This window comes from Choristoneura fumiferana, chromosome 11, assembly GCF_025370935.1.
Source record: "Choristoneura fumiferana chromosome 11, NRCan_CFum_1, whole genome shotgun sequence".
NCBI lineage: Eukaryota > Metazoa > Arthropoda > Insecta > Lepidoptera > Tortricidae > Choristoneura > Choristoneura fumiferana.
This window is the reverse complement of record NC_133482.1, coordinates 13474691-13498295: the sequence shown is the minus strand read 5'-3', so window position 1 is coordinate 13498295 and position 23605 is coordinate 13474691. Positions and strand designations below refer to the sequence as shown.

The 23605-nt window shown below is 42.4% G+C and overlaps 1 protein-coding gene across 1 annotated transcript in view; it reads right to left on the bottom strand.

Moving 5' to 3' along the window:
- Positions 1–23605, bottom strand: part of Ppn (proteoglycan-like sulfated glycoprotein papilin) — an 80793-nt gene that overhangs the window by 28227 nt on the left and 28961 nt on the right. The window contains exons 31-49 of the mRNA XM_074094848.1: positions 22917–23001; positions 21364–21503; positions 20827–20997; positions 20014–20137; positions 18814–18910; positions 18412–18604; positions 17285–17455; positions 16165–16288; positions 15426–15534; positions 14118–14301; positions 12581–12754; positions 11595–11783; positions 10005–10236; positions 7913–8043; positions 7055–7273; positions 6341–6477; positions 5869–6016; positions 2947–3381; positions 1377–1532 (exon numbers count right to left, since the gene is read on the bottom strand). Coding sequence (XP_073950949.1) covers positions 1377–1532; positions 2947–3381; positions 5869–6016; positions 6341–6477; positions 7055–7273; positions 7913–8043; positions 10005–10236; positions 11595–11783; positions 12581–12754; positions 14118–14301; positions 15426–15534; positions 16165–16288; positions 17285–17455; positions 18412–18604; positions 18814–18910; positions 20014–20137; positions 20827–20997; positions 21364–21503; positions 22917–23001 — 3219 coding nt within the window. The remainder of the gene's footprint in view (positions 1–1376; positions 1533–2946; positions 3382–5868; positions 6017–6340; positions 6478–7054; positions 7274–7912; positions 8044–10004; positions 10237–11594; positions 11784–12580; positions 12755–14117; positions 14302–15425; positions 15535–16164; positions 16289–17284; positions 17456–18411; positions 18605–18813; positions 18911–20013; positions 20138–20826; positions 20998–21363; positions 21504–22916; positions 23002–23605) is intronic.

Below are 23605 nucleotides of genomic sequence, written 5' to 3'. Positions count from 1 at the left end.
ATTCAAGCCGACATTATACCGTAGCAGCCAAAGTATCCAAAAGTATGGGATACCGCAGGAAAATTGACTTTATTACATACCGTGTAAGGTCCAATGATCCAGTTAGCTAGTCCTCTTTAATATAATGTGAACGGTGTTCCATTTTCAGTATCTTGGTACAAAATGCACATGTCATTACCTTTTTAATTAAATAAAAACTCTTTTATAATGTATTATACTGGCCAATTCAAGCCATATTAAAAGGAAATCCGTTAATCCGGAATTCTGACAATGTAAATAAAAATGTGAAAAAAGCCGTCAGGCTCCAAATGAAAGAGACGGAACGATCACTGACAAGTTGGTACTCTTTTCGGTGATTGTCAAAAACAAAAAGTCGAATCTGACGTGTTAATTCGCACTCAACTCGAGATTAAACCTTAAACCTTTTATATAAAGCTCAGTTTTCTAGTGTGTCCCATACTTTTGGATATTATGGCTGCTACGCTATCAGTGGTGATGTGCGTGCTCCGATTTATTTGTACGCGATGGATGTCCTGAGCAATTTGATCGCCTTGATTGGGTCAATGTTAATTACTATTTGTATGTTTCCAAGTATTTGGTGATCTTGACTGCTACGTACTATATGACGCTGACTGTACAAGAAATAGGTACAGGCGGTAAGGTTACGCCCAACAACTTCTTGCTTTTTTATCTTATTCGTTATAAAATGTTGGGGTGTAAAGGGCAATGAAATAATAATTGACCCATACGCCCTTTTATTATATTTGTTGGGTTTTTTTTTAACGACATGAGCCGAGTCGTAAAGGACATATGAGACTGCCACAGCCCCTTACGACCCAAATATTAAAAAAATAATACATTTACGCCATTTTTCAGCTCAAATATTTTATATCATGTCCCTTAAGCTATTTTATTTTAAAATAATAAATGTTGATAACAGCTAAAGTAAGGGGCGTATCGTAACTTGAATACTACCAATCGACAGAGAAAAAAAAACTCTAATTTTCTATGTTTAAAAGTGATTTTCGGTATTTTGTCCCTTACGCCAATTGAGACTTCCACCATCGATATGTAGGTTTGCATAATGAAACAAAGTAAGTCATTGTTAATAGTAGATTATCGTGGCAATTATGAAGACTAATATAAAGTTTCTCAAAAATGGCGAAGGAAAAAATTAAATTAGAATAAACCTTTTTTCAAAATTTATTATGTAATTTAATTTTATTCCAATATTTTTTTAGGCCTTCTTGCCTTTTTTCATTGAAAAAAAAAACTGCAGATGTATTTTTCCACCAAAAACACTTAAGGTAGACATAACATAAGGAAGAAAATAATAGATTACAGCAGCTGCAATTGACAGCGCTACATTTACATACTTGTGGCCTGGATCCTATCTCCTGACTGCAGCGGCACGCCGTCCTTGCTCCAGTACACGTCGGGCTCCGGGTGTCCGTCCACCTCGCACGGCAGGTTCAGCTCCGCTCCGGCCGACAGCGTCGTCTGCTCCGCTCGGATCTCCGTGCGGACCGGTGCTACACGCAACCATGTAGGTATAAAGCCGTGCCGGTACATAGACCGAATACTAGCCGTTATAAGGCGTTTTAAATTCGGAATATTTTAAAAGATGGTTGCGCGAATTTCCCTAAACACCCCATTAAAAGTTTTTTTTACTAGTACTTGTGAACATCAATGTACCTATGGAAACATTTATCGATTCAATAGGTACGTTTAGGTACCTAATATATCCTGAAAAACATTGACACAGAGGTGCTTAATCAAACTAAGTTAACCATTATTTTATTATTTTGTTAAAATATTCCGCATTTATTTAAAACACCTCGTATACAAACTCAAGAGCACTAGAGAGTAGCCATTTGTTTCAAAGAACTGATTCATTTTGAACGAGTTTGAATTACCTACCATTGCCACTCAAAGTCAGTACCCTTAGTGTAAATTTTCGGTTACAAAATACCTCTCGATCGCGTTCGCGTTAAAATCTCAATTTATATGGAAACACGAACAGCGCCTCTAGCGGAAAGTTAGCGATGTTCGTGTCTCCATACAAATTGAGATTTTAACGCGAACGCAAACGAGACGTATTTTGTAACCGAAAACTTACACTAAGGGCACTGTACCCACAGATGCGTCACTTTGGTGTTGCTTCCGCTTTCCTTTCATTAGTGAACGATGCTCCTGTGTTTATACTTATAGCTCCATTTGTAACGTTGGTATGGATAGACGGAAGCTGTTCAGCTGTTCATCTACGTTAATCAATACAGACAGCGTCCGTCCATGGCTACCTTTAGTGGCCCTTGATAAGGTTTCTATTAGTTAAAAGACGCGTCTCTTTGGTTTTGATCTTGGGGCCTTTATCTTTCGTTCTGTAGCTATAGATAGAAATAGAGCTAAAATGCGACTAGAAATCGGTCTGCAAGATAATACTTATAATAACATTATATATAACGACATCTATACAATCTCGTATCATTCCTGATTACCACTTGATTTTCTCGGCGATGTATGTAGTTTATTATGTAATGTTGTGTATGCGATGTGTGTCGGTATGTTTGTCTGTTAACATTTAGTTCGGAAGGAGAATCATGCAAAACACAAATCATGCAACAGGCAAGTCTACGCACTCATTGATACAGAAAAGTTAACATGAAGCATCTACTTTGTTTCCTCGTAGCACAAGTTCTTAAAACATATAAATTTAGTCTATTATTATGACATGGTGGCAAATCAGCAAAGATAGAATCATTATCTGCTGGTAATTTCACTCTTTACATTCGTTTTCACACTGGAATGCAGTACTTAGCGCAAATACTGCTTGGATTATCAAGAAAGATGATGGTAGGAATTCGGACCCTGCCAAACTCCGGCCACCCAAAGTTACGCCAGTTTGTTTCAGAACTCGTGCTACGCGTGGTGCTGTCATGGTCTTACCAGTATAGATGGGAACGTCAGGGAACTCCACAATGGGCTGTGTGGTGGGGAGCGTGAGGTCGGGCGGCGGCGCGCGCGGCGTCACCACCACCACGTCGCCGCGCGGCCGCAGGTACGGGCTGGCGCGCTCCCCGCCGCGCTCGTACGCCCACACCTCCACCGTCAACGACGCCGGCTTCGTCACACCATTGTACACTTGGCACACATATTCTCCGAGCGTATCGATACCCAAAGATCTTATGAGCAGCACGTTGGCTCTCGCTTCGTACTCTTTGCTGTCGTACGGCACCATTTCTGATCTCGGGCCGTGATACCACGCTATGGACGGCTGCGGGTAGCCGTAGGCGAGGCAGCGGATGCTGAGCGGGTGCCCCAGCTCGCCGACCACGGTCACCCTGGACTCTCCCGCGATGCCCGCGGCGCTCGTCACAGGACCTAACCACTCCCATTTGTTAGCAGCTACGTTCTACTAGAATTTGTGAATGCTCTGCGATTATGTCGCCCTGCTATTTTATCATAAGATGCATTAAAAGTGCTTTAAATTCAAATGCAAGCTTCGTTATCGTTTAGCGCATCGTTGCAGCATTCACAAGTTCAAATGTTAGATCATTAGGTAAACTACAGAGATGTAAGACAGTACAAATGGAGTGAATGTTGTTTTGAAATTTCCTGGATTGTTTTTATTCCTTATCATCATAAAACATAATGTACATGCACCATCAAAATTAATGTTATTTTGAAATTAGAGAGCACAGAAATGAATACCAATCTATAAACCAGGAACGTCCAAAACAAACGAGGGGAAGAATGATAAAGAATGCCGTTAAAACTTAGTTGGAACCTTGCGCCGTGGCGCAGGCGAGTAGCGCCAGCACAACACTCCCGCGCACAACCACGCTGCTCGATCGGAACATGACTACTGACCATTAATGTGCCACGCCTTATCGCAGGGCATTAGAGTCCAAGACTCTTCCCGAAGTACACCCGCGGACGCAACGCTAATCGCTCTGATAAGCGTCTATTGACTGCAAAAGATTGCGCGGTTCCGGTCAAGAAAAGTCGAGTTTTACACTAAGTATTTACCTTTTGAAAAGGCGTAACAGAGTTTTTGAACCACGACTATGTAAATAAGGCATTGAATAGTCCTACTGTGGTTAGAGAATCTACCAGAAACAGGTCTTTCTATTCGGCTTAGGTACATAGAGCAGCTATCTGCAAGGGGCAGAGGCCGCAGCCGCAACTGGGCTAATGTTTACGAGTTAGACAATGATCTGTTTATTCACGGCGTCGACATTTATGATAACCTCAGCATTACAAGTAACGTATACAAGCACCTACAATTAGCTATAAAGTTTTCTTTAATCCAATGTCAACAAAATATGATAAAAATGGATTCCGGCTCCTACCTAAACAGTCTCCGTGACTAAAACTTAAAAAATGCAGTTAAATTATGTTTTATCCAACGTCTTCCTTTTAAGTAGGTACAGACGTTCTGATAACAATGGCAGCCCAAGCCCCAAATGGCCTCGTACGGAATGTAGGAAAAAATGACGAATCACGCGCATTGTACGGTTAATCTGTACCTATTTGCGGTAAATATAATCAATACCTATTAAGTTTTAATTGATAGTTATTCGTTAGTTAAATTTGTACGGGATGTAGACCGTAATAAAATATCTTCAATGAGCACTCGATATTTCGACGCATCTACCGTATATATAGCCGTACCTGCATGTATCATCATCATCATGTCAGCCGAAAGACGTCCACTGCTGGACATAGGCCTCCCCCAAGGCTTCCCACTCACACTGGTCCTGTGCTACATGTATACATATATACCTAAGCCTAAAGCTGTGATAGTTTAACTTTTAAATTCTTTGTATCATAGGTATACTACGAAAGTTATACGACTACGGAACCCTAAAAATGAACATTTGCTACGGAGTTTTACAAGGACTATATGGACAAAAAAAGAACATTATTGTCGGCCAAAACGTGTACGCTCAAAATTAATTATATCACTAAATCATACGTATTATTGAACCAAGTAGATACGAGTATACCTACTATTATGTTTCCTTCCAAATGTATTTTTTTCCTGTGTCTATCTCTTTTTCTCTGTCTCAAACTGTAGTATAAAACTTTATTGTGTTTAAAGGCATTCTTTATCAAAGACGTAGTTATTCAAATAGATAGTGAGAAAACAAGAAAGAGATTAAGGGAATATGTAGTTAAAGACAGAATGTTTTCTACTAGTTTAACTACAAATCTACTAGCAAAAATCAAATAACCGTAATACCATGCCGTTCGCATAAGTAAGGAATATAAATATTTACTTGATTGTGTCACCATCACCTGTATATGTGTGGATACGTCACTTGCCTTTTCCATACACAAATCTCATAGACATAAGTCTAATCTACACCGCTTCCGCGCTTCTCAAAAGGCGCCATCAAAATTTTATTTTGCACTGGTAACTGGATGGCGCCCCTTGCTATTTGGCGCCCAGAGCGACTGCTCCTCTTGCTGTACCCCAGGGCTGGCGCTGCCAGTGCACGCCGCGCGGTATTCGGCAGATTGTAGAGAAAATGCTATGACCATCTACATGACATCTATAGTCCACGCAACTCGCAGCGCTACATTCTCAAACTCTTAAAATTTCTGGTAGACAGCTTCTCTTGCTACGAGACATTACCTTAACCTCCTACCGCCCAGCGTCTTTTATATAGAATTTATTGTAATTTGACAGCAAACTCTCATTACTGGAGTAAAGGTTCATATTCATGGAACAAAAATTGACTAGCGGCGCAGAAAGTTAAAGCAGTGAATGCAGGGTGACTGAGAGATGCGTGTCGAGTGCTACAAAAGGCAACCTGGAGGGGATTGAGTTACTCCTCTGCTGTGCACTGTTGCCGCTCTTACCGTTGACTTGCAGACGGATCTCTTGCTGCGCCGTGCCGAGCTCGTTCTCGGCGATGCAGATGTAGACGCCGGCGTCGTCGCGGTACAACGAGACTATCTCCAGGGCGCCGTCCGACGTCAGCCGGTAGCGGCCCGACGTGCCGTCGATCTGAACAATCGTAAATTGTGAACGAAGTGAGCCGCAGCGCTAGTTCTCGGTATGATATATTTTCTTATAACCTCATCATCATCTCAGCCTATGTAATATCCAACTGCTGGGCACAAGCCTCCTCTCAAAATGAGAGGGCTCCGTAAAGCTCATAGTAGGATTCAAATATAATTTTGCACATCAAGAATTTCCATAGGTCAGATCACTAGGCAACCGCGATTTCTAAAACATACTACTAAAAAAAATAAAAAAAAACTAATGCTGCCGTAACGACACAAACTTGCAGTTAAAAAGCTCGTTATAGTAAATGGAAAAACAACTAACGGTGATCTGTCCGAATCGCCAGGTGATCTTTGGCGGCGGGTTGCTGTGGAACAGGCAGCGCAGCGTGGCCACGCCGCCCTCCGCCGACGACACGCTCAGCTGCGTCTCGGGGCTCGCCACCGGCGCCGCAGGCGCTTCTGCGGGACACGGCACTGGTCAGATGCGATACTAAAGGTGCTGGTCAACTCGAACATTCGCTTGTAATCGTAATGAGCAATCTATCAAATGTTACATTCGAAATTCGAAACGTTTATGCTGCAAGTATTTTCAAAAAGTTACATTACAAGTAAAAGCTCACAAAATAAACAGAAGCATTTTAGCGAGTATTCAAGCTAAACGATGGTAACATTTGTTTCGAGCTATTTGCCGAGCATCCGTCCAACATCATTGTGAATAATAAAATATTGACAAGCATAGTAGGGCACTTCGGGCCCGAAACAGCGCTGGCTGCAGCACTTGGCAGCGCCGCGGCAGTCAGGTCCACACGACGCTACCGCTGCCGTTGAACTTCCCCGGGCGAATAGCTGTCATCTTACCAGGCACATAGGGGTGTGATGTGGCCGTCGTGGCAGGTGGCATGGTGGGCGACGCGGGCGCTTCCAGCTCGATACACCGCAGGCCCACGCGGCAGCACTTGGCAGCGCCACGACAATCGGAGTCCACGCGGCACTGCTGCTACCGCTGAACTTCTTCCAACGAGCAGCTGTCTCTTACCAGGCACATAGGGGGGAGATGTGACCGTCGTGGTAGGTGGCGCGGTGGGCGACGCGGGCACTTCCGGCTCAATGCACCGCTGGCTGCAGCCCACGCGGCAGCACTTAGCAGCGCCGCGGCAGTCGGGGTCCACGCGGCACTGCTGCTGCCGCTGGATTTCCTCCGGCGAGCAGCTGTCGATCGGCGTCGGGTCGGCCGGGCACAAGCCTGGCTTATTATCTGTTCCATGAAAAGTTTGATAAGTTTTTGCAAACCAAGGATAGAAATAAATAAAGATTGTAACCGAGCGGTTTGTTGGAAGTTTGCTTAATAAAACCAACCTAATGGTGCTTTAAGGTTTCTCAAGGATCACAAGTACTGTTTAACTTACAATTACCTGATGAAAATGTAATAATTTCGCACTAACTTTTACTTTAGTGAAAGAGACTCCTGCTCTTTAATCGTAAATCAGTGGGGATCAGTCTAAATTTAATCCCAGATACTAATTCAAATTCAAAAAGTCGTGGCGGCTTAGTGGTTTAACCTATGGCCTCTTATGCAGAGGGTCGTGGGTTCAAACCCGGGCTCGTACCTCTGAGTTTTTCCTAATTTACCACGAGCTTTAAGGTGAAGAAAACCTGCAAAACTTGAAGTTTCTAACTCAGAATGGGCCCCTGTAGCCCTCTTATTCTGAGAGGAGGTCTGTCCAGCAGTGGGACGTATATAGACTGAGATGATGATGACAAATTCAAACGTCCATCCACTACGGGGTGATAAGTCCCGATTGTGGTATTTTGATTAGGTATGAGTGAAAATCACGAAAGTTTAAAACACTATGTCCATCCACTAATCTCATAGCAAAGAAACTTTGGTACTAACTCAGCCTGCACTCGGTAGCATAGAGGGTTTCCTGCGTGATCGGGTCGCGGTAGGGCGTGGCGCCGCAGCGCTGGCCCTCCGGACACTGCACGCCGCTGCACGGGTGCCTGCGCTCCGGGTTGCAGCTGCAACTGTATACGAGAGATCATGCTGACGACGTTCGTATTTACATATATATTTGTGAATGTTAGTTCGCATAGTCCAAAAATTATCTCATGTCTCTACATGTGTAGTGAAGTATATCTGAGGTACTCGTACATCAGTCCGAGTGTCACCGGCGCTGGGGTGTTTTAACGCTTCAGCATATGCTGAGACAGTGTCCGATTTGCATCCGAAATTAAACTCTATCCGTCGTGTTGTCTGTTTGTAATACCTAAGTAATTGTTGTGTCTTGTATCCTATATACTTCCTATCCTACTAATATTATAAATGTGAAAGTTTGTGAGTGAGTGAGTGAGTATGTTTGTTACTTCTTCACGCTGAAACGGCTGGACGGATTTGGATGAAATTTGGCAAAAAGTTAGTTTATAACCTGGATTAAAACATAGAATACTTTTTGTCCCGATATTCTTACGGGATAGGGATACAATCTCTAAATAACAACCGCTGGGCTCAGAGTTATGAAATTTGGTATGTAGGTAGCTGGAAGTCTGGAATACCACATAAGCTACTTTTTATCCCGATATTCCCACGGGATAGGGATAAAATCTCGAACTAATAACCGCTGGGCTTAGAGTAATGAAATTTGGTATGTAGATAGCTGAACATCTGGAATAATACTTAAGCTACTTTTTATTTATATATTCCCACGGGATAGGGATAAAATCTCGAAATAACAACCGCTGTGTTAGAGTCATGAAATTTGGCATGGGTGTTTTAATTTAACGTATGAAAACCACGATGTAATTTGAGCGAATTCCCTCGAGAATTTAATAAAATCCCGGAATTTCAATTCAACTGCTGTATCTAATGATTTACGCGTGCGAAGCCGCGGGTGAACACAAGTTGTTAATATTTTGGTAGTCAGATATGTTTAGCAAACGGTATCCTGTCTTTGTTTTGTCGTAGTTTGGGGAACCCGTGTGGTGTCGGGTTAGAATTACACCTCTCCATTTCTTCCGTGGATGTCGTAAGAGGCGACTGAGGATATAGGTTAAGGTATATATACCGTAGGCGACAGGCTAGCAACTTGTCACTATTGTACCGTTTTTGTCAAACTTATTAAAACCTAAAATTGCTTAAAGTGGCTCCGAAGCGGTAACGTTTGAAGCGGTAATGGTACCATTTGGGAATACAGGTGTGATGTTTGTGTGTGTGGTCTTTTCACATAATTATTGTTTGCCAAATGTTTAATTTGGCAAATGTTTCATTCAACTATCAAATTTCTTCGAAACCAAAAAAAAATATTCAGTGTATTTTCTTATGGTCTTATAGAGCACAGTCGTTTAGGTTAGGTTTGTTTTATGAATGTTTCGAAAATAATATGGTTTCAGAGAAAATCATTATGACTTGAGAAATAAAACATTTGGGAAGTGAAACATTTAAAAAAAAATTGTGCGAAACGGAAGAGATCCTTAGCAGCATTATTATGAAGGTACAATTGAAATAAAAACTATCTCAAAAATAACTTAACTATATACATATACAATTTTCCTAAGTCTTATGTTGTTGTGGATAAATATATTTTTTTGTCTTTCATTCATAGGTACCATCAGCCAAATAAATGGTCTTTCAATTTTTAAACGAGTTCCTATCAAATGATTATGTCGCTAAAGTCGAACTTTCAAGCTGACGTCTATTGGCATTATTGTTTTATGACATGCAAACGATTATCAGCTTTAGGGTGGTAGACCACATATTTGGCTGATGGTACAGGCATATATGTAAATTTGGTGGCGTTTTATAGTGTATTTTTATACACTATCGATTTTAGAAAGAGAATTAAGGGAACGGTAGACCCTGGGGACGTATCTGAATATCGAAAATTAATATACACACCTAAGTATCTAAAGCTAAAAAGTCGACGATCAAAATATCGAAAGTAGATTAAATCGATATTTCAATTTTCGATATTCACATACGCTCCCGTTACCTTTCGCATCCTTCACTATCCGTGGTCCTGTTGACGCCGCGGGGGCACTGTAGCGAAGCGCAGTGGGCCTCTGCGCGCGCGCAGTCGGGCGGCGGCGCGGGCGCGCACTGGCAGCGCCGGCAGCCGTCCGCGTCGCGCGCCACCACCTGGCCGTGCTGGCAACGCTGCGCCGCGCACTCGGCCTCGGCAGCGCGGCAGTCCGCTACCGGGGTGATCTCGTTGAATCTGACGTCTGAGAACAACGGAAACTTGAGTTATGGATATAGCCAGGGCCTGATTTACCCACAGGCTAATAGGGCTAGAGTATGAACAAGTTTTGCTTAAAATTTCAGTGTTAATACAAGCTTTTTTTGCTGACTGTACTTTTTGTTGACTGTACTTGCATTGTCACCCAAACTACATTTGCATACCAAATGTCAAGTCGATGCCATTAACCGTTTAAGAGTTCCGGACTAACAGGACGTCACTACCAGATTATTGTATTGACACGCAATTTACGTAAGTATGCCAAATTTCAAGTCAATCCAACCACTGGAAGTTAGTCGAGTTTAACTTGCAACATTTGATTACAGACAGACAGGCAGACAGACAAACAGACACAGACAGACAACGGGACAGGTGAAACTAAATAAAAGCTTGTAAAAAGAGAGGTCATTAGATCAGTGAGGAATTATTGGTTGCGGGGGGGGGGGGTTGCATATTCGTAGTTAGCCTAGGGCGGTTAGAACTGTAAATCAGGCACAGGGCTTCAATAACCGGATAGTCAACTGGTTAAAAAAAACCTGACGCATGAGGGTTCGAGTTCGATCCTCGGTGGGGGCAGTATTTTAATGAAAAATACGAATGTTTGTTCTCGGGTCAAGTCAAATTCAAGTTAAGTTAAGTGCAGATGCTAGCGCATGATTAACTCAAAGTAGGTATATAAAGTAGGTATATTAGACGACCAGATGGCCTAGTGAGTGGTTAGAGAACCTGACTACGAAGCTTGAGGTCCCGGGTTCGATTCCCGCGTCGGGGCAGATATTTGTATGACAAATACGAACGTTTGTTCTCGGGTCTTGGGTGTTTAATATGTATTTAAGTATATATCGATCTATATAATTATATTTATCCGTTGCTTAGTACCCATAACACAAGCTTTGCTAAGCTTACTTTGGGACTAGGTCAATTGGCGTGAATTGTCCCGTGATATTTATTTATTTATTATTTACTTATTTATATAAAGTATTATAAGGAAATAACATGCATCCATTTCTCAATTTCAAAGTTTGTGGCCAGAAAGAAAAGTGCGTGCATTGTGGTGCGTGCTCCGGTGAGGACGTGTACCATCGAAGACATACTTGACGGACCATTAAAGATTTACCCGAGACAGTCTATTATATGGTTAGGTAAGTAGATATACCGATATTAATGCTTTTTATTTGGTACGCACGTTAAAACAAAACTTATAAATGTACGGTCAAGGACTTCATGAGCCACCATGGAACCATTTCACAGTAAACGTCATAGTAACATTAATTAACAAGGACAATCGTAATGAAGCAGTATCTCTCATTCTATCTTCAATGGTCGTAGCGTCTTCGAGTGTACCGTCGGGCGGGAGGCAGTGCCGCTCGCACTCCTGCTTGGTGCGGAAGTTGTTGCGGTTGCCGCCGCAGCCGAGGTAGATGAACTCGCGGCACTCGCCGTGCAGCGGGCTGTGGTGCCAGCGGGGCCGGCCCGCCGCGCCCGCGCCCGCGCAGGCCGCGCCCGCCGCCGCCGCCAGCCGGCACGCAGCGTCTGCCCCACACCCCCACACCGTTAGTGACCCACATGCCATACACGGGCCCAAGCGACAAGCGACACAGATAAAGGAACTCTTTTAACTTAAACTATTTCCTTACATCAAACATGCTAATACAAAAGAAAAACATAAGAAAGTGCTCAGAATAGAAGTAGAAGAACGGAGAGGATGTTAATTTATTAGATTAACCTAAAGGGTTTTAGAGAAGACAGAAGAGAGAAAGCGTAGACAGTAATATTTATAAATCCACTACAGAAATGGCAACAAAAATATGCAATGCGAAGTGAAGGTAAGGTAAGGTAAGGTAGGTAATATAGGTAATATGCGAGAATTAAGTACCACTTACTAGATGTGAAACCCCGTCCTTAAAGACACGGTAAGTCTCTCTGCGACTCTGCATACAACCCTTCAGATCTCAAGCAATTGTAATGGTAGCGTTATTTTACAATTATCCCTATGACACTTGAAATGATAAGTAGTAATTAAAAAAAAATCCTTTCTTATACACTTCTATGAGAATCCAGCAAGTTGTGCGCTGTTAATCAGTAAGTCGTCATTCTTTCTATTACAATATAGGTAATGAGTTAATGAGGTAAAAAGCTGAGTAGACACGAGGCGGTCTTGTCGCTTAAACCCTATTTCTTCCTGGCAGCTATTTATTGAGATATCAAAAATCCCGTAATGTTTTATAGGCGAGGATTTAAATACCAAGGACTTTCAAGGGACCATAGTAAAATAACTCAACCATAACAAAAGGTTAAAGCTGTTAGTTCGTCCCTGAACCAGCCCTCACCTATCGAGAGATTTCCGCAGATCTCTTCGCACTCGTCGACGGTGGAGAAGCGGTTGGAGCCGCCCGCGCAGCCGCCGTACGTGAACTCTCGGCAACGGCCTTCTGCTAGGTCCCAATAGACCTTGGGGATGGCGGCGCGGCACGGCCCTGGGTCCAGTGGCACGCGGCACACGTCTATAAACAAATTACAAGATAAAATTGAGTTCGTTCTCACGTTGAGATTAATCAGTCAAGCTTGATTTTACTACATTTGCGGCTACGAACATATACTTACTTAGGAGACTTCGAGTCTATTTGCAAAGCATGCAGTCTTTGTTTGTTTTGTCCGAATAAACAGAGAGGGCATCACGATGAATCAGGCTCTCCAGATTTTTAGAATACGTGGGGGTAATAGGGCAAAAAAAGTCGAAACTTAAGATTTTGTCAAAAGGGAATCACGGAAGAATTCAATTTATCGTAAATAGGTACGAGGAATTAACAAATTAAGTTTATGCAGTTAATTACGGGAATCAAAGTATCTACCGGATTACTATAGCGAGGAGGTGCTTACAGTTGCAATTAAGGCCTAGAAAATAGACACTAGTGTAGTATAGAGCAGTATAGTATAGTAGCATTTATGCTGAGGCGGGACTTTTTCACTCACACATATAAAATTATATATTATTTTATTTCATACTTCAACTATTTTTGTAACTATTATGTGTGTGTTGAATAAACTTTTTTCACTTCATTTCATTTCATTTTTCATAGTAGGCTAGTAGGTTGTAGAGTCGCCATCATAAAATAGCGGAACTGTATAATAGACGTTCAAACATATCAGAACATGCACATACAAGGTGTTAATTAAATAACTGAAAACCTCAGCCCAAACCCCAAAATTATTTTTTCATTTTAAGTAAGTTGATTGAATTTATTTTCGAATGTCTTCATTATTTTAAAAGATAATGGTGTGTTTTGCTAATTCAGTAATTCTACTTCATTTCTGACTCTACACTCATGATTGGTATTTTTCAGTTGCGCTTTGACGTATTTAGAAGAAAATCACTCAGTGACAGCAAACCGGCGAGTAATAAATTATCGAAATAGTATGCAACCTCGCTTAAATATTAATTGGCGCCTGTTGCAGTCGTAACTTTTAGACTGGGCACAATAACAAAGGGATTTAAAAATACAAACACAACCTAATTTAAAACATAGTGCAATCGATTCTACTCTCGATTCTGAGCAAACTACTTTCTGGTTTTCAGTTATTTAATTAACACCTTGTATAATATAGGTACGCCATTGACACTTGTGTTCTTTCAAATATTTATAGCTTGTTTCCTCATTGGCTGTGTGACAGCTGCCACAGTAAACCCTGTCTGCCTTGCAGCTCATCAGTGAACTAAGGTCATTCGGGGCCCGGGGCAGCAAAGCTAAATGAGCAGTTTTTAAAGTAGACGTAAATATTAACCATATTGTAGCCTTGACCAGCGCTTGACCTAGAGAACTTATGGAGATTTGGAGGCAGTTGTACTGCACCGTCTTTGCAACTCACCCTGTCCTCGGAAGGCGCCGCACTGCCGCTCGCACTCCTCCACGGTCCGGTAGCTATTGCTGTAGCGGCAGGCGCCGGACATGGCCTCCGCGCACGCGCCGCTCTCGCTGTTGAAATAGAATGCCTTCTGCTCCACGCCGCACGGCGATAGGGACTGTGGGGTGCGGCATTCCTCGGATACCGCCTGGAATGACGTTTGGAAGTGAGCGCTTATTGGAACAAGAGGCATTTTTTTTTATTCCACTGGATGGCAAACGAGCAAGTGGGTCTCCTGATGGTAAGAGATCACCACCACCCATAAACATCTGCAATACCTAGGTATTGCAGATGCGTTGCCAACCTAGAGGCCTAAGATGGGATACCTCAAGTGCCAGTAATTTCACCGGCTGTCTTACTCTCCACGCCGAAACACAACAGTGCAAGCACTGCTGCTTCACGGCAGGATTAGCGAGCAAGATGGTGGTAGCATTTGTCTAACGCACTTGGAATCACAATCGTTTTTACCACTTCTTTCTGTTACATGATATAGGATGAGGGTTGAAAGAGATGGAGAGTGCGACCGCGGACGCCCGAGCATAGAGAATACGCAGGTCTCCTACTGCATGAATCAACGACATCGTTAGAGTTGCGAGTAAGCGGTGGGTGCAGGTCGCAACTGAACGTTCATGTTGCTGCTCTGTGGGAGATTGATGTTCAACGGTAGACGTCTTCTTTTTCTACATTGCTTTTCTAGCCTTACATTTTACTAGATTTTCATGTGGATTGCAAAAATGGACATAGTAATCATCATTTACATTGTACGAAAAACACCTTGTCATAATTTGCTGACTTAGATTGAGATTATACCTACTTACCTACGTATAATATCTTGACGTGGATTAAAAGAATATCGAATTAAAAGTAACTTAACATAATACCTAGTGCCATCCACGAAGACGCGTGATTGTTTCAAAATTAGCCATTAATGACATTGTAATAAGAACCACGGCACGCGTCATCGTGAATGACTCTACCTATAGCTGTTTTCTTGGAAAAGTAACAAAAATTGGTACGCGTTTATAATATCAAGTGGCAGGAGTGTAGTTAACCCCGTATTAGCCGCGTGAATGAAGTCAGCTACAAGGCCTCCGAATCAGCTTAAGAAGAAAATTCGCTCCAGCTAAGAAGACCAATTGGGTCCAACCAATGTTTATACAGAGAACGTCTAGGGTAAGCTATGCTACTGTCAAGCAGCTTGCAATTAAACATTTCAGAAACCCCCCCCAAATGTTATGTGCTCTAGTGGTTAAAATTCCTTCAAGAGGTTACCGGTGTCAGTGGAGTGGGCGCAGGACGAGGCGTGCTTGTTGTTGTCACGTCCAGCGGTGCCCGCGGACTGCGCTGGCAGCTCCCGAGGCACTCGTCCAGGGTTGCGAACCTGGGAATTACATGAGCTGGTAATTTTTGCTTGAGCTAAATACCGAAGATTATTTGTGACATAAGTAGGGTCATAAACCAGTCTTCAGATTATAAATGAGCACCACCAATATGGACATCCGCAATAGTGGAGGGTCTCTCTTGTGCAGGTCATTTTATTGGCTTTCAGTGCTCCACACCGGAACGCAGCAGCTAAAATACTGCTGCTTTGCGGCAGAATTAGCGAGTAAGATGGCGGTGCCGTACCTAGTAAAAGGCAGTTCGAATATTTTCGTAAGAAAAAAATAAAGAAAATTTTTAAGAAACCTATTTAACTAAAAAACAAGCACTAACTAGAATGCTAATTGACTTTAAGTACTTATAGGTATGCAGTATCAGTAAGGAAACGAAACGTTAAATTGGGCTGAAATGTCTTACAATTTGATGGCTTGGTAATGTACCGACTCCCAGCGCCCTAGCGCCATCTAGTGAGAAACTCCAAATCCTACATCGCGCCTTTGAAGTTTCTCAACTCAGACGCGTACATACAACTTCTGACACACGTCCTTCGGACTTTGGTCCCCAGGCATAACATATGCCTGGAGAGAGATCTCACTATTGTGGCTTCCCCCACAATAGTGTAATTCCTGACCTGTTGCCGTTGCCATCGCAGCCTGTCCAGTAGAACTGGTTGCAGTCGTCGCGAGCCTCGTCGTAGTACCACATCGCGTGGTATTCTAGGCAGTTGCCGGGCTCTGCTGGCAGCTTGCATGGGTCTAAACAAACAAAGGCATAAAAATACACTTTTCACTTCTCATGCTCGTAAAGTTCGTGTTTATGCTGGATCTAGGCGACATAAAATGACTTTTTATACACTAGTGAATAAAATAAAATCTTCGTCTAAGACCAAGGTAATCAGGTGTCAACAGCCACAAACAAAGAAGTTTATATATATTGTTTTCTTAATTTTTTATTTATATAAAATTAAAAATCAATCAAATAATTAAAAATAAATCAATAAAACTAAAAAAATATAATTATATAGAAATTCATGTAAAATAAAATGTACATAGTAAGTGAACAATTGATCCACTGTTGCTTATTTCGTTTCCTCGCCATCGAAGTGAAAAGCAAAGTGTAAAACTCGAGCATTAAACCCATTTTCCCCTCGACGTGTCTATCCACCCTCGCCATACCGAACGTCTTGGGTAAAATGGATCGTTTTATGCTCTTGTTGTACAATCTACTATTATTAAACAATGTGATGATTGTGTTACTATGTGCCCCTCCTAGTGTTACTGTATATCTAGTCTATGTTTCAGCTTTCCAGCAGTTTCAGAAATGAGGCGATCCCAAAAAGAACCGCAGTAAGTCAAATAGCCGTAAAAATTTACAAACTTATGGTATGAAAGACGGCCCGCAAAAATAAGATTCCTTCCCTAAGTTACCTTCTAGTTTGGATTAGAACCACTCTTCTACGATCTCAGCTATTTCAGTGGCAGGTATATAAACCGGAGATAAGCCTATATAGGTATACGTTTACGTCCCACTGTCCACATGCCCTTCAGAACGAAAGGGCTTGGACTTCGACCCAGTGCGGATTGCGTACTTCACCCACACTATTGAATCTCTTCGCAAGTGCATGCCGTTTACCTTTATTGTAAAGCTAATGGTTAATTTCAAATGTAATTTCACACATGCGAACCCGGGATCGACCGCGATCTTTCGATTCCCATGCCATTACCTCACTAAACATAAAATATGAACCAGACCTGTCTCAGGCATGCACACGCTCTCGCACTCGTCGATGGTGGAGAAGCGGTTGGGGCCGCCGTAGCAGCCGCTGTATGTGAACTGCAGGCAGCTGCTGGAGGACTGGTCGTAGTAGAACTTGCGCTCCGCGCCCGTGCACGAGCCAGCGTCCACGGGGTAGCGGCAAACCTCTGCACAGAAACGATAGCAATAGAAAATATCATCATCATCTTCGGACATAGCTCAACGGGGTCACGCCGTTATCTCCTAATTACTAATTAGTTTTAAATATTATTGATTGACACCTGTCATCATTTAACATCGTGATTGACATCTGTCGGTCGTTGGGGCCGAAAGATTCTCGAGTGGGAACCGGCAAGCGCAGCGTAGGACTGGTTAAAGTCGCGGGTTCACGGTGGATGCAAGCTGCTTCCAACCGAGGCAACGGAGGTCTATGTCCAACAGTGGACGTCCTATGGCTGATATGATGATGATAATGATTATTGATTATATTATATGTTAGTCTGTAAGATATTTATTTTATGGGCCAAGTTGCCTGAAATAAATGGATTTATTAATATTATTATAGACCTCTCCATTTCTTTTTTCCGTTTTGTTGCCGGCAGATAGATGTTTCTAATAGAAAAATATACTCGTCATTTTTCTTGGGGATATTGTTTGGCCAAAATGTGTCAATAAGTTGGTGAAAATAAATAACTATTTCTAGAACACATTATACGCCTTATAGGCAATTGCTCGAGTTTTTGTCACTAGTGTATGGAGCCATCACGGAACGATGAGGAACTGGGTTCGATCTCCAGCCCCAGATATAGGTAATTTTACCAAAAAAAAAACCATTACTATCAATTTGCCGTTGTGTGTCCCGTGCGTGCTTTTCTTTGAGAGCCAATGTTAAGAGGAAGCACGTGTAGTAATGAAAACGGCACAGAGGTCTCTGAACCCCTGATATATCTTTCTACGTATCTCTCTATTGCCAACTACGAGCTTCCAACTCCAGCACAGCGCTATGAAAAACAAGGAAAAACCAGCTCACTATTTCACCAAGAAAGCCAGGAAGGTTCGCAACCGGCAAGCCGACTGACAAGGGTAGATTGAGACTAAATTGTAGGGTAGACCAAGATCTCACCCAAGTTCATGAAGGTGCCGCAAGTGCGCTCACAGGCCTCGGGCGAGAGGAAAACGCCGGTGGCTTCGCAGGAGCCCTCCCGCTCGGTGGGGTCGTAGGGTTCACAGGCGCTGGTCGTAGGGTTCCGCATCCAAACGCGGCCGCCCGCGCAACGCTCGAGACCGGATACTGTGCACTCGGCAGGGAGCTGCAGCTGCAAAGACAGGGTTAGATAATCTGCCTACGAAGCTTGTGGTCGGAGCAGTATTTGCACGACGATACGAATTTTAGTTCTTGAATCAAGAGTAAGTCACGCGAAATACGTTTTTTTTAATTGCGTTTATTTAAAATTAGAACACATTCGTTCAGCGACGCCCGATATTTTTTTCAAAAATGGAATTTACTGCATTAGTATGCACATACCGGAGCGACGGTGGTGGTTGTGAGGGCCGGGGCGCTGGTCGGTGAGGGCGCCGGGCTGGCGCGGCAACGGCGCTCGCAGTACTCCGCCGACTCGAAGCTACGGTGACAACAGAATCATTTATCCTAAGCCTAATTTTTACGCTCATTACCCTTCTTGAAGGAACGAGCGGAAACGAAGGTAACGGACTGAGCGGAGCGCACTAACACTCTTTATGACTTCTTATTCAGTGGTAGCATATTCTATTCAGTTCGCCATATTGCGATTTAAACAGACTAAGTTCAGAGCCCGTTAGCAGTGGAATTTGGGAACTAATATTAGGTATGAATGCGAATATGAGCTTTTTGTTACGATTTCACGCTTGATGAAATTTGATATGAAGACAGTTTAACACTGAGAACGACGTTATGGTTTCATGCTAGATTTTGCCATATCTTAATATTATTATGAAAATATAGATATACAAATAGTATTTAGCGAAGAGAAAATTTAAATCGGTTGAAAATTGGATTTAAAGTGATTTTTTGAAAAATCTATATACCTACTGTCTCTTTCTCAAACGCTTTTCTCTATGCAGCAAGTATGGCGGTACTGGCGTGTGACGTCACATGCCAGTATGTCTTTCTCTGTCTAATCTTGAATTTCAAACCTTTACAACTTTGTTATTTGTAAAAGTAGCTTAAAAAATGTTTTTCTATTCGATAACAGGCATTGTGTAGTTTTAATTAATAAAACATATAAAAAATAGTCAAATACCGTATTGCAGTTACCGCAGACAGCTAAGTAGGTATAAACAAATTCTTCACAGTTTTTGGATCTTCTCACAATCATCATCATCATCATCATCCCAGCCTATATACGTCCCACTGCTGGGCACAGGCCTCCTCTCAGAACAAGAGGGCTTGGGCCATAGTTCCCACGCGGGCCCAGTGCGGATTGGGAACTTCACACACACCATTGAATTGCTTCGCAGATTTGTGCTCGTGGTAAATTTCAAATGTAATTCCGCACATGAATTTCGAAAAACTCAGAGGTGCGAGCCGGGGTTTGAACCCACGACCCTCTGCTTGAGAGGTGATAGGTCAATCCACTAGGCCACCACGGCTTTTTTTTTTCTTCTCACAATGGTGGGTTGAAAAAGTAAAAATATCTATAGCGTACCGAGCTACCACCACCAGTAACATAAAGAAAGGCAGACATACTTGTTGTCGTTGCCGTCGCAACCGCTGTAGGCGAACTGGCTGCAGCGGTCCGTGGCCGCGTCGTAGAACCAGCGCGGGAGCGACTCGCTGCAGTGGCCCGTGCGCATCGGCAGCTGGCACAGATCTACAGACACAGTACCTATACTTTTAGGGTCTCCTCACATCTATCGACGCAGAATCGGAAAAAGCCGCAAGAAAAAACCTTTATGTGCACGTAATAAGAGCTAAAAAGGCATGGCTTGACGTCTTTTTCGCTCTTATTGCGTAGATATATAGCTTTTATAGAGTTTTTATAGAGAATATAAATTATATCGAATAGTACCTAATATTAAGCTTATGTTTGGAGCAATGTGCTGTTTAATTGAGATCTTGGTTTACTTTGGATTTTTGTTTGTATCTATCTATTACATAAGTGATTTATGATATTAGAACGGACCTAAGAAAGAACTCCACTCGGAATTTTGGTCTTTGTCCAGATGATAGAGCCCTGCAGGGCTACTACGAAACTCGAAGTTCCCATCGTACCGTCCCTATCGCTCTCGTATTAAATAGTATAAGTGTCAGAGGGACCACACGGCACGAACTTCGAGTTTTGAGTTTCGTAGTAGCCCTGCAGTCCAGTTCAGTCATTCCCTTCTGACTGAGAATCGTGGTCATCAACGGACGGTCTACATTTGGAATGAATTATTTGTATCGAGGTTTATTTCCGTCATCAGGTTTGCCATGGACAGAAGCCGATGGAAACAATAGCCCATTCCAAATAAAGAGGGTAGAGAGAGAGACACGTTGTTTAAATGTCATCTTGAAGAGTACCTTGCGTCGGCTTGCAGTAGTACAAGCAGTACTCCCGGGACGGGAAGTTGTTCCGGTTGCCCTCACAGCCGCCGTAAGTAAAGGGGCGGCAGTCGCCCGCCTCGGCCGAGTACGCCCAGCGCGTCTCGTTGCCCGAACATGGGCCCGGGGACGTCTCCAGGAAACAGTACTCTGCAACAACGCCCATTGTCAAACAACATCTCTGTAAGGTCTCATCTCTAATTTTCCGCCGAAAATATTTTCCTAGCTGATTCATTTGCCAACTGTTTCATACGGTTTGTTTTTAAACTGTATCTGAGTACTTCAGGATTGTTATAAAACTTACCTTACCTAGTCTAAAGTCTAAGTAAAAAAATAATTCGTTTAACAATATCTTCATATTTTTTTTGTTTAATTGTTAAGTAAAAGAAAAAATACGTCTTCTATGTTTTTTGATCTAACTGACGGGACTAATTACAATTTTTGGGAAACTAATCTACTAAGGTATAGTCCATTAATGGATGTCTTCTAACGTACTGATCGTTAGTAGTCCCTCACCTTCCTTGAACGGTCCTGCCTCGGCGGGGCGCTGCGTGGTGGTGGTGGGGGGCGCGCCGGCGCAGCTCGCGCGGCACAGCTCCTCGGACTCGAAGTTGTTGCCGTTGCCGCCGCAGCCGCCGTAGTAGAACTGCCGGCATCTGCGGACATCGTTGCATGCTCAACATTCATCATCATCATCAGCGTATCTTAGTCCACTGCTGGACATAGGCCTCTCCAATTGCACGCGACTGAGCACGACCCTCGGCCACTCTCATTCAGAGGCCGTATTGCCTAACGTTTCTGAGACTCACGGTCGCAATCAAATGACAGTTTTTCTATGCGAAATCTGTCATTTAATTGCGATCGAGAGCATCAGAAGCGATAGGCAATACGGCCTCAGTTCTTGCCAGCCACCTTACGAAGATCATCGCTCCACCTAGTCTGAGTGGCCCCACGCCACGCTTGCGCCGATCCGCGGTCTCCACTCAAGAACTCGTTTACCCCAGCGGTTACAGCGGTTACCGCGTATAATACAAATGTTCTTTATCGATCACAATTCAAAGGTACCCTATCTCAAACACTAAACATCATTGACTGAATATCATTTGTACGAAAACTATCCGAATTATTATCGTTTGTCTGATTGGCTTTGTTAATTTTTCTATTACCATTTCACATTTAAAGTATCATTATACGGTATACTCTTACGTACGTACCTTTTTTTTCATTTACCTACTCAATGATTTTATTTATTTATTATTTATTTTTATGTATTACATAATTTTGGTACCTACTGCTGAAATATACTAAAACAAGAGCGTGTCGGACACGCCCAAAATAGGGTTCAGTAGCCATTATGAAATTTTATACGGAATCTTCCAAGTTTAGGTATATTTTATACCTTAGGCTTCTATTTACTCTTAAACTATTAATAATTTTTAAGCAAACTTAGTCGTTATAGTTTTCCTTGTAAGTTTGATATACTTACTACCATTGTGAATTTTTTCAAGTTTTTCCACCCACCGGATTAGATTTTAGAGGGGGGGGGTTTAATGAAAATTTGCACTTTAAAGTTGAATATTTCGCAAACAAAACACTGAATCGAAAAATCGTTATAGCAAACCTCTAATGATTTTAAAAGACCTATCCAATGATACCCCACACTATAGGGTTGGATGAGAAAAAAAAATCACCCCCCTTTACGTCTATGGGAGGTACCCAAAAAAATTTTTTTTTTTTCTATTGTACTATTTTGTCGGCATAGTTTATATATATATATATCCGTGCAAAATAACAGCTTTCTAGCATTGATAGTCCCTGAGCAAAGCCGCGGACGGACAGACAGACAGACAGACAGACAGACATGGCGAAACTATAAGGATTCCGTTTTTGCAATTTTGGCTCCGGAACCCTAAAATGTCTAAAAGCAGACAATTTCTTAGTATATTTTTTCATTCAAAAATGCGGTCTGCAAAGTAGATTATGTTAGCTCTGAAATGCGACCCCAAAAAACTACCAGTAAAGTAAGTTAATTTAGGTAAGGTTAGAATAGTGATCAAAATCAAACTTACCTTTGGTTAGCAGTGTCGAAGTACCAGTTGATGCGGTAGGTTGCACAATCGCCGGCCTCCGCTGGCAGGGTGCACATCTCTCGTTCTGGGACATCCAATTTGTTCATATTAGACATTTGCAGACGCTAACTATATAGTTATAATGAGGCCGATGCCTCATTGTTATCTCAAGCTCAAAAAGTACAACCCTTTAATATTTAGTCACATGAACAACAATACAGAGACAGTTTGAAATCTTTGACAAAACATTAAGGGGCTCAGCTACTTTTAAGCTCAACTGTATTTAATACTTATGTAGGTATGTACCAAGTAGTAAACAATTGCTGGAAAGTATAATTTGCGTGCATAGAAGTCAGAAGGAAACCAAAAAAAACTGAAAACAAGTTAGGTTTAGAAAGCAAAACCAAAGCGACACCAATTAAGAGTAAAAGTAATCGAGAAACAAACACTGAAGTGTCGTGCAGTAACTTACCCTATTTCTAGAAGCTGCTAGATCCTTCTACCAGACATACTGGAATGAGTTCTACAGATTTGTGTCAACTTGCATTCAGCACACCTGCTTTGTTTCACAGCTTGAAGTCTACCGTATTATCACGTACCTACATCGACGACAGAGAGTAGCCTTCTCCGAAATTAAAAAATAGGAGTTCGTTTCACTCACTCTCATATTAAATACTACCAGCGTGAGC